Raw genomic sequence first — 15,443 nt, 5'->3', positions numbered from 1 at the left:
GTATTTGTTTAATTATATTCATTTTATTTTGAAGAAATAGTGGCTTTTTCCTAATAAAAAAATATATATTTACAGAATTATAAAGTCATTCAAGTGACAATAATTTGAGTGGGCGACAAAGTTGACAAGTTATTACACCAACTTTGATCCTTCTTTGTATCTTCCTCAGTTCACTATGTCATGACTGCTTTCTTGATCCCGTTTCTCCCATATTCCCTCTAGTACTCGTCTCTCTTTTCCTGCACAACCGCAAGCCCGGCCCTCGAGGCTTCACCACCACCACGACACCACGAACTTTACCAGTATTTTTCAAGGACGTGCAGCAAGCTAAGCCACATCACAGAAAATGGAGACCGATCTAGCTAAGGACAATAACTCAGATCACTTGCTACAAGAAGTGTAGTAACAAAAGGTAACATTTCGTACTTAACCTTTCTTATCTTCCCGTGTGTGATGCATATGTTCTCTGTTCTTCTGTCTAGAATGAGTTAATAATGTGACAACTAAATCTGGAATATTCTATTATGTGCATGTTCTGATCTAAGGTAAACTTCAGAAGGGGTAAAACACTAAATAAAACATTTATGATTTGCTTATTAATGACTGTACCTATGCAATTACATAGTTCGTATAAATTAAACTTATAAATTAAATGTATAAATCATACAAGTATCATGTTACAAATTCCTTTGTTGTCAAGCAATCTAATCCCCAATTAAGTAGATAATAAATATAAATGACGCGCAGTAGAATAGATTTAGATTTGTGTGGTGGTATCCTTAAAATTATAATGGTGTGCGGTAGATCAAATAGTGGTTGGGATCTTTGGGAAGTTAAGGAGATAGATATTGTAATGTGATTGCTCGTAAAGTTGTATATTATAGTTGTACTACTACATGTCTACTTCATCATGTTCATCAATATAGAAAGTATGTAAATTAAATCATTAATAATTGCTAGTTAGGGTACAATTTTGAGCAAATTGGTGCCTTGGTTGTCAACCTTCTTTTTGAAAGAGCACTAATCCAGTCGTTGGTTTGGGAAAACCCTCATAAGTCAATTGAATTAGAAGATGGTGAACCAATTATCAAGAGATATTTGTCCTAACTAAGAGGTGAAACGGTCGCTTTGATTTTTATACTAATGTGTATGACCTTTGCAATAATCAGAAGGGATAGATTATGGCTTAACTTAGACGAATAAGTATAAAACTTTTTTTTTTTTTTTTTGACAAGGAATAAGTATAAACACGTCATATTTCACGGGATATTACTCAACTACTTGAGGACTCAAGGTTGTACTTTTATCCATTATAATTATTTTTTCCTTTTACCATGATTACTATATCCTTCAAGTTCGTAATACAATTTATAATCAATTTGAAAAGAAGATAGCCTTAAATTTCTTAATTTCTTATGACTTTAATGGTGATAATGAAAGCTTAACAAAATGTAGAATGGTGGATTGGTGGGTCCATAAGACCATGACTTATGGAGCTAGTCATGGTCCCAGTGTTGGTCACAAATTGATATAAACAACCATATCCACTGATGCAATAATGCTTACTTCAGATAATACGCCCAATGCATGATCATTATGCTTTAACATGTTGATATACAATAATTTTGAGGGAGACTAATTTGTGTCGAAATATAATTTATTTTTGAATGGTGTGTCAAAACATATTTGGATGAACATAAGTTGTAAAAAGTAGCCGACACAATAACATAGTGCTAAATTTCTAATATTGCATTTTTAACCATTCCTAAAACAACTTGAGATAACAACCAAAAACAAAAAAATAAAAATAAAGAAAAGAAAAGGTGACTTTGGTAAAACGATGGTAATAAATAAAAGTACACATTAATTATTGGGGATAACAAAAATTAAAGTGTAGAAATGAGTAAAACCGAGGATTATATTTAAGTCATTTAACAAATCTACCATCTTTTGAAAATTTACTTGCATTTCAAAGTTGGGTCCAAGTAATATCCCAACAAAAATGACGACCTACAGAAATCAAATAAGCTGCATGAAAAAATATGGCGCATGAAGATATGAGTAGTGAATTATGTTCATAAATATGATGTATAATATTTGCGCTCCATAGCAGATACAGAACCATATTTAGTAATCCAATAGGGTTACACATCAATAATAGTAGAAATCAAAATGAGATTACAGGACACATACTCATTGTACTGCAAGCAAGTCTGTAACACGAACAACAGAAACTTAATAAAAAAAACTCATGTTCTATGATCCGAGTACTGACAGTTTATAGTATTTCACAAAGTAGCTAGATATTACAGTTTTTTGCAATTGCAATCCTCATCTCGATCTCCCCATATAGAACAATCATGTATTCATGTTGACCATCTCTACATGGTTGGTCTCACATTAAGTCGGCTTGCAACTTTCATACCCAGAGATTTGTCAGCCTGAATACAGATGCAAAAAAAAGTGTTATTGATATTCGATATATAGTATTGCAAAGAGGATTGCAGCTATGCCAAATAGTAATTTGAAATAATTGGACACTTACCTGGGTCCAGTATGAAACCCAGATACTGCGTATCTCATGGGTGACACGAGGGTCGCTTAAAGCATCAACCACTCTGCAGATAAATCTCTCTTGCCTGGATGCACCATGAGACGGATATATGAGCACACAATCGATACACATATCAAAAGAAAGCCAAAAATAAGAATGAATTCTGAAAGTGCAGCTACGAAAGAGTCCAACCTGGCTGGGTCCATTGATCTGTATCGCTCTCCAGGCTGCTTAAAGTTGTTTTCCTTTGCAATGATTTGCTGCATTAATAGGATAACAATATAGTCCATCAGATTTTCATTCAGTTAATGTTCATTTCAAAACCCAAATCATCAAAATAATATAATTAAATTAACCCAAAGTAGAGAGGTCATGAGCACTAATGTCAGAGAATTACGAAATTACTGGTTTTCTTTAAATTAACCTCCCAGCAATTGGTGCCAAAAATTATAGGTTAAGAGTTCTTCAATACTAACCAACTGATAAAACATGATATACTAATATCCTTTCCAAGCAAGTATAATGGAATATATATGCATGAAACATCCACAAACAAGCAGCAGACAATTAAAAGAACTAACCCTTTCACGCCTTCCATTCAAAATATTTGCAGGAATGGGATATCTCTCAGCATGACGAACGGGATCATATCTTGATGGAAAGTAGTCCACCTGAGAAACAGCATAAAGTAAGAAATTGGAGCAAAAAAATAAGCAGAAATATTACTAGCAAGAAACAGAAACTGAAACCGCAGCAAATACCTCCTCATCTCTGTGCATAAAGTTCATGGAACCATCATAGTGATTGTTGTGATGAGCACACTTGGGAGCGTTGACTGGAAGTTGCAGGTAGTTGGGACCAAGACGATGCCTTTGGGTATCAGCATATGAGAAAATTCGAGTCTGAAGCAGCTTGTCATCTGAGTAGTGGACCCCAGGAACAACAATAGCAGGGCAAAAAGCCAGCTGCTCATTTTCAGCAAAGAAGTTGTCAATGTTCTTGTTCAAGACCATACGACCCACTGGCTGAAGTGGCAAAATGTCCTCAGGCCATGTTTTGGTAACATCTAGGGGGTCAAAGTCAAATTTATCTTCATCAGCAGGGTCAATTGTCTGGATAAACAGCTTCCATTCAGGATAGTTTCCAGCTGCAATTGAGTCAGTAAGATCCTGAGTAGCATGGCTGTGGTTAGCTCCTCCAACTTTGACGCATTCATCCTCCAACAGACACTTAACTCCACATGTTGGCTTCCAGTGGAACTTCACATAGTATGCTTTGCCAGCCTTGTTGACCAGAGTATATGTGTTAACACCAGAGCCTTCCATGTGTCTGTAGTTTGCAGGAACACCCACATCATCAAAGAGGAAAGTGAACATGTGTAAACTCTCGGGATGGTGAGAGAAGAAATCCATGATCCTCCAGTTCTCTTGAATGTGGGTTTTAGGATTGGGCTTGAGGGAATGCACCATATCAGGGAATTTCATACCATCACGAATGAAAAACACAGGGAAATTGTTCCCCACTAGATCGAAGTTACCCTGTGATAAATAAAGTTAGGAACATTATATAAGCTGTTGAGCGAAATACGAGACTAAAGCTTTAGCATCAAAAACAATGGAGCATCCACTTCGATGTTAAGAGGATGATTAAAATATGCAAACAAAGCTTAAAAGATTTATGATTTAGTCAAGATAAGAGCTGACCAATCACAACACTAAAGCAGTGAGCTACCAGCCTACCATACAGCAGAGGTTATATTCAGCATCATGGACAAATCCACCTTTCCAGGTACTTTTTAAAGTAGTATTTATGTTTGAAACTAGAGAAGCTTATTAAATTTTAAATGATCAAGAACATATAAAATAAACTAGGTAGATGGCATAATTCCATTAGTATCAACACATAGTTCTAAAACTAGATATTAACAGCAGTGTAAGTGTAATAATGCAACCAACCCTAGCATGGATAAACACTACCAAGAATGGAAAAAGTATCACATTATATGCCATAAAAATTTGTTATAGAGTTGGCCCTTACCTCTCTGGTGTAGAACTTCACAGCAAAACCACGAGGGTCCCTGAGGGTTTCAGGACTCCCACGTTCATGAATAACAGTAGAGAACCGAACAATCACAGGTGTCTGGACACCAGGAGCACGCAGGAAATCAGCACATGTGAGGTGTGTAATATCATGAGTAACTTCAAAAAATCCCTTAGCACTCGCTCCCCTGGCATGAACAACACGTTCTGGTATACGCTCTCGGTCAAAGTTAGCAAGCTTTTCCACAAGATGATAGTCCTCCAAAAGAATGGGGCCTGTTCAGAAAGATACATCAGCACAGCCCATACCAATTACAGACATCCAACTCTGTAAACTATGTCATCAGAGTACAAAACACATCACTAATGTGCTGAGGAATAAAAGGAAAAAGTAGAGGTGCCTAGTTGCAAAAGCTGATAGTAGTCTTACTCAGCTACTCATCCTAATTGAGGTATTTGGCTATGTTGAGTGTTGGGGTCTAGGTAGTGTACCTAAATAACCAATGAAGCTGGATTAAACTAAATACAGGGTACACACTTCTCTATTATTCAATCTCAAATTCCCTTTATGTAGTTTTTCTAAAAAGTCCAATTAAGTTGAGCAGAACATAGCCTTATTACTGGTAAAGTATACGTGCCTTCTCATGTTATGTGGAACCAATAAATAACTCAACCACGCATTTTAGCAATCACTAAATTCACTATTACTTCGATTGGCTAAAACTATTTCTATCTAGTAATACAGAAATAGAAATAAAACATTTGGAAAAGTTGACCACTTTGTAAGTTGCAGAACATGGTTCTGAGTTCTGACATATATGCCAAAAATGAGATCTAGTCTCTGAGGTCAAATAGTATCTTTAAGCATTCGAAATCCAAACATTGCACTACATATATTTTTTTAACATGCTCAACTTTCATCTCATTTTCTAAAAAACTTAGTACGACAAGGAGTTATCCAACATTAAGCATGAGATGCACAAATTACATATGGCAAAGAATTGTAATTGAACTCACTTTCCTTAAGCAACTTAATGGAATTGCTTTAGAAGTTTAGAGTTAAAATTGACAACTCCTAAATCCATCTTTCGATTCATGTATCCTTTCCTATTAAGAGACCTCCTTAACCCTGATTACACTTAGTAAATCAGGCCATCAAGGAACTTAATGCCTTACAGTAGTTGCTTCCGTTTTTTACCAAAGATGAAGCTTTCCTGTAAACTGTCCTAATTTTAGCTAGCTCTCTCTCCCCAATAGCGTGTTCTTGGTAACAGCACTGTCAGCATATTTCTTCCTTCAATTCTCTTAACCAAACTCATGAATTTTATCAATATCCCATATAAGTCAACCCTTTCACTGTTCTGTATGCAGCCATTAACAAACTCATCTAGGTCAAACCCTTATTAAGTTTTGCAATTAGCAAAGAAGCAGGAAGATATCAATAGTTTGTATAAACTTTGTTTTAATGAAGTCAATAGTAATGAAGAAACAGTGGCATCCATTATAAGTAAAACTGATTTGCTTCCTTTAAAACCGTTTAAACTACCTTTGTTTTCTATTTCTCCTTATTAAGTAAAACTGATTTGCTTCTTGTAGAAGCTTACACCCTATTATGATTTATGATATCTACTTAGTTGTTGGTACATTACTTAATTTCTATAATTATCCAAATGATAAAAGCTAACTTCACTCCGTATTTGTACAAATATGAATTCATGTAATTTAAGCTTACATCTAACTGTGATTTCAATTGAAATCATGTAATTTAAGCTTACATCTAACTGTGATTTCAATTGAAATTTTGGAAAAATTACTTTCCACAAATTATTGCGGTTCCCACCAATTTGAACTAGTTTCAACAATTTTGAGCCAATATCAATTTCGAACCGCTCCTACTATTAGATGAATAGTTTTTAATAATCACAATTTTGTAAAAAAAAATTCCTAAAATTGAAAATCAGATGCTAAAATCATCAAAAATAAAAACAATCACAACAACAACTAGAGAAAAATCAAATTAAAGCAAAAAAATATCCATTCTAAAACTAATAATTAATCTTTAAATCAATACCAAAAAATCAATAGAAAAGAAATAACCTCTGTTGCCAACAGTCAAAGAAGAGTTGTTGTTCCAAACAGGAGCCCCAGAATTTGTGGTGAAGTGTGATGAATTGTGCGCACTTGATGGCCGAAACTACACCACAAATACAAATTCAAATTCAATCAAACAACAAATTCAACAAAATCAAAATCAAAATCAAAAATCAAAAACTCCAAATACAATTAATCAATGAAATAGAAACCGTCTCAAATTGAGTATTAGAGCAAAGATTGAGTAGTAACCTTGTAAGGATCCATGGCGGTAGAGAGAGAAATGACGAGTTGATCTTGCCGAGGAGAGAGAAAGAGAGAGATTGAAGAGATAAAGATGAAGGAGAAGGGGAATGTGGTAAACACACAAATTTTAATTAGGAAAATAAAAATAAGGGGAGTATAAATATATAAACAAAAAAAAAAGTGTGACGTAAAATGAGTCCGAGATGGATAATATTGATAAGGAAGAGTAATAATTTTAGTTTCTGAAATATATCCGAAATTATCGTCGCCGCTACTAAATTTCTGAATTATAATCTGACAAGTTAGCTGGTACTCATTTTTGAATAATAAGACAGATCGAGGCCTATTAATATGGGGTTGTTATTACTTTCCCCTTACGATTATATCAATTTGGATTAGATTATGTTTAGTTCCGTTAACTTTTTTGTCTTATTTAATCTAAATTTAAACGCCGTAGGGAGCATTTACCTCGTTGTGATTTTGTGAACATATTTTTATTTAATTTGTATTAAACTTTTTTTTTTAATTTTTTTTGGCATTTATTTATGTTCACAAACTTTAATTTGTATTAAATTTTGTAAACATATTTTGTGAACATATTCTATTCAAATCTTATATTAAATTTGATCTAATTTAAATTTCTTATAATAAAAAATATTAATCATAAAAATGACATAAGGAAGATAGAAAAGAATAAATTGAAAATAAGCTGAATAACTAAACATTAATTACATCAATCCACATATTATTGCTTCAATTGAAATCGATCCCCTTAAAAAGGAAACAAATTGACCATACATACAATGCAAACATCATGTATAATAATGTTAAAGAATACAATATATCTCGATAAGAATTATCAAGATAAAAAATGTACATATATTGATATATACAAACATGCATTATAATTTTAAATATATGGTACTCATAATATATACATACTAAGTACTCCGTTGTATACTAATGATTGTTATCAGATATTTATATTACTAGTTACACCAAATGTCCAAATTACATCACTCCTTTGATCACTTCAAGTTACCCATAGGATTTTTTGAAATAACTTAGAAAATATACAAGTAAAGTGATGCTAGAATGACATGGGTAGTTACTCAGGTTTTGTGCTCTAAAGAACCCAAAAGTGTTTATTTTTATAGAACAGAGTTTTTATATAATTTATATTCACAAAATATTTTTTTTGATTAAAAAAAAAATGAGAACATAGAGAAGGATGTTTCCCCATGGGCCCCAACCAAATACATTGAAGCATTGGGCCATAAAAGTTTATGAGAAGATCTCTGCCAAAAAAACTGAGAAGAAAATGAGAGCCACTTATCACTCTTTGTTAGAACTAAAATGAACCATTACACTAACTCCACGTAAAACAATGTTGTGTGAATTGTGTGCAAATTTGACACCTTATTTTTGGAAGTTGTTGCTGACTAGTGTGAAACCTTGAATATACCCATTCGATAAGATTTTTTATAATCAGAATGGGCCTTCCTTTGTGTGAGCTTAGCCACACACTCAACAGAGTCAACACCACTCGCTGCTGGTGTAGAGACTATATTTTCACTTATTTCAAGTTTAGAAAAAAAAAGTGTGTTCAAAAAAGTTTTTAAAAAAAGTAATTTTGATAATGTTAATCAAGTTATATCCAAAATTAAGGAAAAATAAGCAAAAGTGTGAAATAATGTATAAACTCCGCGATTATACCATGTTTATTTAATGAGGAAAACTGATAAAAACTTAATGATGCACGTGTAGAAATCCTTATAATTATAATTACTTCATTTAGGTTTTCATGTTTTTTTTTCTTCAAAATCAATGGAAAATATCTATGCAAAACCTGAGCTGATGAAATGCTTAGGAAATCTAAATTACTCCCATCGACTTCAATAGCCTCATTAAACTAATAATTAATTAATGGAAAACTAGGTAGTGCAATGTAATACAAGTACTCCCTCTAACTAGACTTGATTATATTATCGGGTAAGGTAACCCAATGATAATAGGGTTAGGGTCAGGCTTAAAGGGCCCTTAATAGATAGGGTCCTTATTAGGTAGGATTAATGTATGACAAAAATGTTTCTCCAATTTACTAGATAAAGAAATTAAATAATATAAAAAATAATAATAATAATAATAAAATAACGTACATATTATCGTGTGTATATATATATATATATATATATATATATATATATATATATATATATATATATATAATCTTTTTAATTGATAGTTGTTGGCCCGTCCAATATCGCCCCGCATTGGCCCAATCTGCTATTGGCCCTACAAAATGTGACTTTTTTTACCTGACCCGCACCAACCTAGTCTAACCCACCCAATAATCAGGTCAACCTCTAACTTAACTAATTTCTTATAAAAGCATATTCATTGCTCATCCCTTCTCTTTTCTTATAACTCTTCATTTTCAATGAGAAATACATATATACCGGTAAAACTATAACAATTAAAAAAATAAAAGGGAGGCATATGACTTATGTAAAAAAATTTGTTCTATGCATTAAAATCTCTATAAGTTCAAATGGGAAAATCAATTACAAACAGAGGCTGCCCAAAAGACTAAAAAAAAATGTATGAACCCATTTGTGAACTTTTGCACTTTCAAGTTTTCTTCAATTACTACCACAAGCCTTTAGTCAAGCTTGTGACTTCGCATAAAGATGAGTATAAAGAGTCCTAGTCCGTCGAACAACAATCAGACTTAGTACAACAGCAATACAAACAACTCCTGTCAAAATAGCACAAGTGATGGAATAACATATTCTACCTATACAAGTATGTGAACCTTCATCTCCTAGTTGCAAATCGACTTTGGGGTCTACAATCCGACCTTGTGTCTCTGCATAGTAGTCGTAGATGCGACTAGCAAGGATGCTAGAGAACAAAAATGATCCAGTAGGCATTGAAAGTATAATAAAGTTGTATAAAGAACCAAAGCATTTTAAACCAAACATCTCTGAAACTGCTGCAGGGGCGATCCCCCAATGTGCTCCGTAGCCAAATGAAGTTAGCACAGTTAATGTATAAATTGATGCAGGCCATCCCAAAGCGTAATATAAGAGCCCGATTGCTAAGATGGATTGAACAATCGCCAAAGCCAAAAGCCTAGGATATGCGTATTTTCTGATAAGAGAAGCAAAACTAGCATTATATCAGCAGTGTTATCGTGATTTTGAGCCTGTATAAGCCAAACTTTATTTTTTCGGTTTTGATATAGCAGTAATTAGAAAGATTATGAAAAACTGAGATGAATCAAATATCAAGTAGCATGAGTGCATGACTATATGAATATATGATCTGATTTTTATGAAGATAGATTACTGAACCTGACAACTATCTCTGAGAAGTATCCACCACCAACACGGCCAAGAAAATTGCAGACGCTGATGATTGAAACAAAGATTCTTGGACTGGAATATCCAAGAGAATCAGATATTTGACCCATATTATCAATGATTGTAATACCAGATCCAGAACCCAAGATTAGGGATACAAACGTAAGCCAAAGCTCCGTCTTTCCTAAAGCTTGTAGCAAGGTAAAATTCTCCCCTAGTTGAGGATCTCTTCTTTTACCTTCAACTTCACTTTCATCCTCGCTAATGATGGTTTCAACAGGTAGCAGGCTCTCTTTGACTGGATCATTCAGTTCTGAAGAGAATGACAGTATGATAGGCACTATTGATGGAAGTAGCAAGATAATGAGCAAGATTACAGAGCAAGTTATGGTCAAAGATTGATTCAAGTACTCCTCAAAGAGCAAAAAACCCATCAAATAAGCAGCCAAGATGAGGCAAACACCATAGACAAACGAGAAGCTCAAACTGTCAGAAGGCCTTTTTTGTCGATGACCCTCCACATACCTTATAGCAAACATTAGAGAAAGAACAACAATCGAGGGAACAATTGCTATTGTTAATATGAGGAAATCACGATTAGTAGTGCTGAAGAAGTAATAAATTTGGCTTAAAATTGCTCCACTCAAGCCATTAAATCCTTTAAGTATCCCCACGACAGGGCCTCGGCTATCAGGGAAGTTTAGCAGACATGATACTAGAGCAGCTGTATTATAATAAGTCTCACCATTTGTTCCCACAAATATGGCAATGAATAGCTGCAACAATTGGGAGGAAGACCATATGTCATACATCATAGTTATAAACTATACCTATGACATGCTCATAATCAAATCTTGAACATCAAATAAATTATGACAGAATCAGTAATTTTTGTGTTGTTCAGTTATATGTCAATCAGTTTTATTGACTAGTTCACTTGATTTATTTGACCACCTTGTTTTGTTAGTAGGCATTACCATACGTACTAAGTAGTCAGTTACCAAACAAGGCCTATATATGGTACTTGACGAAACCAATATTGAAGAGTTAAAAAGTTGACTTATCATCAAGAACTAAAGCTAAAACCCAAAAGGGGTATAAGAGGAAAGAAAAAATGCTGCACTTAGATCATAACAGTAGATTTCAGCAAACTTCTTAGTTTCATTGTCAGGATTTGTCATATTTGATCATATCAAATAAAATTTGAGCAAAACATCAAATTAAGAAGATGATTCATGCCTTATCAAATTAAGAAGAAACTACTAAAATGCAAGTTAATGCGATACCAAATAAATCATAACATCATCATAACTTACAACATTGTAAATAAATTACAGGACAGAATTGATAAAGAAACGACAGGTGCATTTAAGTTAAGTACCAAATGAACAAAATCAGTCTTTAAATTGCAGAAAAAATCAGCAACTTACCACCCACAGAGGCAAATTAGTCAATCGTTTGGCGATAATTAGCCAAAGAAATCCATATCCAAGAAAAGTATGGAGCACCCCAACTGTCAAAACACCCCAAAACGGCAGAGTCTCACACACAGCAGTCACCTAAATTTTTAGCGACACCCAAGTAAGAAAGTTGCTTTTGGTTATACTTCATTGTACTCTTGATCATTGGTGAAATGCTTCCGAACAAATAACCAACTCCTGCAAACGATTGGATCCACATTGATGCTACAAATACCAACCATCTGTTGTTGAAAAATGTCCTGAATCTCTCTGAATGTGTCACCATTCTTTTGTGTTTTTTTGGTACTTTAGTAGAAGATTATTTCCAAGTTTATCTGTAGTGTTGACTATTGCATGCAATGAATTTGAATGTGTGATTAGTGATTAAATTGGAATTGAAATGAGCTGAATTATTGCTGCATTTATAGCTGAATTGATGTTAAACAAAAACAATAAACAAGGTTGGATTGGATTTGGAAGTATAATTGATATACTTAACGTTGATGGTATGGATGAATAAATTCATTAATTAGCATTTAAGTTAGGGGAGGTCTGTTTGAGGAGGTAAACTACCAGAAGCTTCCATGGGGGGATCATCATCATGAACAACGTGATGTTGGTGAATCAGTCTATGGGGATGAACAACGTGAGGTTGTTTTTCATTATTTTATGGATTTTGACTAGATAATTTGACCATTTTTTAACAGTACTCCACTACTCTCCAATGATATTTTATTATTTGTTTCATTTTTCCGGACATAGAGTTTTAGAAATAATAGTAAAAAGTATTAACATCCGGTGGCAAAATCAGAAATTTTGAAACGAGGGACAATTGAGCTCTCATAGTTTGACAAAAATGTTTGGGAAAAAAAAAATCAATACTTAAACAGATAGTTAAATAATTAAAGATAATCCACAACACTAACTAAAAGAATCCAACTTCATATACTAATTATTCCTCCTCCGATGATACAATATTAGTACTTAAACAATGACAATCTAGAAAGATTTATTCATGGCCGAGTTCGAATTTTGACAAAATCTAACATAAGATTATATAAATAATTAAATGTACTTAGCATGATTCCCTATTACAACCATAATTATTATTGTTAACAAAAAAAAAAAAAAAAAAAAAAAAAAAAAAGCAAATTGTCTTATACATACATAATAATTATATTTAAAATTAAAGTAAAAAAAACGGACAAAAGCTGCATGCAAAAGGGGGTAAAAAATGAACTAGCAGGGGTTTTGATCCCGCATCCTACAGTGAACAAGCTCTATAAAAAGAGCTTAACCACTGCGTCGTCTAAACTGTTGTCTTTATTTTATGCATGCACTTATCTACTACATATTCCTTATAAGATGAATTTTTTATTTTACTTTTTTTTTTTTTTAAGTGGGGGGACAGCTGTACCCTCATGTCCCACCCTAGCTCCGCCCCTGTTAACATCGTGGATTTATTCCATGTTCAACATCATGCACTACGAGATGTTGGTGAAGAGTGGCAGAAGGGGCTATTGTCCAGGTGGGGCACGTGCCCTACCAAGTTTTTTTTTTAAAAAAAATTACGTTAATATTAAAAACAAAAAACTTTATATAAATGATTACTTATTACCGTTGCTGACATGTTGTATGTGCGGTTGTGCGCCCTACCATGTCAGTAGGGGTGAAACTAATACGGTTTAAAACCCAACCAAACTGATCTAAATTAGTAATGCGGTTTGGTTTTTTTTTTTTTAACATGGTTCAGTGCATGTAATACCTCGTAATTTCAAACCAATTCATTTATTATTAATTATAATTATTAAGCTTAAGTATGTCTTATTTCGGGTCTCATAAATCCATTTATGAAAAATGGGCATTAAGTAGAAAGTCGAGCCACTCAATAAATGCTATATAGGTGTTCCCTGATAAGTTATACGAGGAATTCTCAAAGTTGAACTTGGAAGTTAAGGAATATGGGGAGGTAGAATCCGAAATACAACTATATGCAATGTCGATTACCCCTACCATATTCGATCAGATAAAGGATAGACAATCTGATGATGTGAAGCTTAATAAAGAATAAAATCTAAGATGGTGAATGGAGAATTTGGGCCCTTTAAGGTTCATGATGACGGTAGCATTTGCTATCGAGGTCGTTGGTGTGTACCTTTGCATTGTGAAAAGGTTAAAAGGAAATTTTTAGAGGAGGGGCATTACACACCATATTCAGTACATCCAGGGAGCGACAAGCTATACAAGGACCTTAAACAACATTTTTGGTGGCCGAGGATGAAGAAAGAAGTGGCTGAATTTGTCTCTAGGTGTATGTCAGGCCAAAAGGTGAAAGCTGAGAGAAGCAAGCCTAAAGGGTTACTTAAGCCATTGGATATTCCATAACGGAGTTATCCGCGGCTTAGGAGCATTAAGTTTTTCCTTAAATCCTTGATGGGAAGAAAAAGAAGGAGGATACTCGTTCTTTTCATTCTTTCGATCTTGATGATGAGAGTTTTGTTCGATGACCATCATCCGATTCGCTAGGCCTTCTACCACACTCATAAGAATGGCAACAACATCTCGCAGTTTATGAACATCTTCTTTTAGACTTGACGAGTTTTCCCTGGTATTACCTAAGAAAACTTCTTCTTGAATGGCCATTATTACGAACTTTTTTTTTTGCGTTGAACAAAGGTGTTCTTGATTAAACTCCCTTTTCTCCTTGACCAAGTACTGTGGAAGGAGAAACCATGGACACTCATTGTCAATTACTTGACTCAAACTTGATCATGCATAGATGGGGAAAGATCATAGTGTATGAGGGGAATGATATGTATGGGGGAGACATGAAAGATGAGAGAATGTGGAAAGTGTTATAAGGAGGAAAGTGTAAGGTATGTAATGATGTAAAAGGAAATAGTGTATTTGTAGGAAGTGTGGAAAAATCCAGGAATAGAATGGACCCTCAAATCAAATGACAAAAAGGACGACTCATGCATGGACCTAAGACATGGTCATGGTGTAAAAAAAATAAGTATGTACAAAGTGTGTGCAAAGACTTGTGAGTGAAAGTGATATGTTCAAGACTCGTGTAATGACCATGGGACTTAGACTCGAACAATGACTAAAGTGAGACCTTGGTTATTAATGAAAATTAATTATTCATGTGAATTAGACTCGACATAAAGACTCGGAAAGAAACGACCGAACCATCGCGCAGCGATGGAACTATCGCGTTGCATCGGCTCCATCGCTGCGCGATATTTCTATCGCATCGCGATGAGAGCTGATGCTTCGCGTCACAAGCCAAACTTCCGCGCCAGAACTGGAACGTTAGTTTTAACTTGTTTTCGATATTTCTTTCGAAAGGGTAAGCTTATAGTCTTGCTAAGTTAAGTATATTTAGACTTTATTAATCCAAATTAATTAATTAATTAATTAATTAATTAATTAATTAAGCAAAGTCCTTTTTAGTCATTAGTTAGTTTGTTAAGACTTTATTTACAAACACAAGTCAACAAAAACGGTTAGTTTAATCAGATATATTTATGCACAATTAAGAGATGCACAAGTAGTCAAGTAGTCACAACATGATGCAATGAGTTTGCAACCTAACCGTGGCTCTAGTTCTCTAAAGTTCAAGGATTTTGGTAGTCAAAGAGGGTCCTTGGTTATGAGTCTGGATGCATCGCACGAAAGCCTTACC

At 34.1% G+C, this 15,443-nt stretch overlaps 1 protein-coding gene, 1 long non-coding RNA gene and 1 pseudogene across 3 annotated transcripts; 1 reads left to right on the top strand and 2 right to left on the bottom strand.

Moving 5' to 3' along the window:
• Positions 1-2,056: 2,056 nt before the first annotated feature.
• LOC110719789 (catalase-like) lies at positions 2,057-7,134 on the bottom strand. The gene is made up of 8 exons (XM_021898772.1): positions 6,937-7,134; positions 6,691-6,787; positions 4,592-4,869; positions 3,316-4,092; positions 3,136-3,225; positions 2,747-2,814; positions 2,546-2,639; positions 2,057-2,441 (listed from the first exon to the last, which is right to left on the bottom strand). Exons 1-8 carry the CDS (start codon positions 6,949-6,951, stop codon positions 2,382-2,384), a joined length of 1,479 nt encoding a protein of 492 aa, XP_021754464.1. The 5' UTR covers positions 6,952-7,134; the 3' UTR covers positions 2,057-2,381.
• On the top strand, positions 4,090-10,709 carry LOC110719795. 2 transcript variants are annotated; one of them, XR_002511166.1, is made up of 3 exons: positions 4,090-4,342; positions 10,277-10,496; positions 10,576-10,709. It is a non-coding gene; the product is annotated as an uncharacterized LOC110719795 (long non-coding RNA). The 2 variants fall into 2 exon arrangements; XR_002511167.1 differs by having other exon boundaries at positions 10,273-10,496.
• Positions 9,181-12,056, bottom strand: LOC110719793 (annotated as a pseudogene).
• Between the last annotated feature and the right edge of the window lie 3,387 nt (positions 12,057-15,443).

Source organism: Chenopodium quinoa, unplaced genomic scaffold (assembly GCF_001683475.1).
Source record: "Chenopodium quinoa cultivar QQ74 unplaced genomic scaffold, ASM168347v1, whole genome shotgun sequence".
Classification (NCBI taxonomy): Eukaryota; Viridiplantae; Streptophyta; class Magnoliopsida; order Caryophyllales; family Amaranthaceae; genus Chenopodium; species Chenopodium quinoa.
This window is presented reverse-complemented; position numbering and strand designations above follow the sequence as displayed.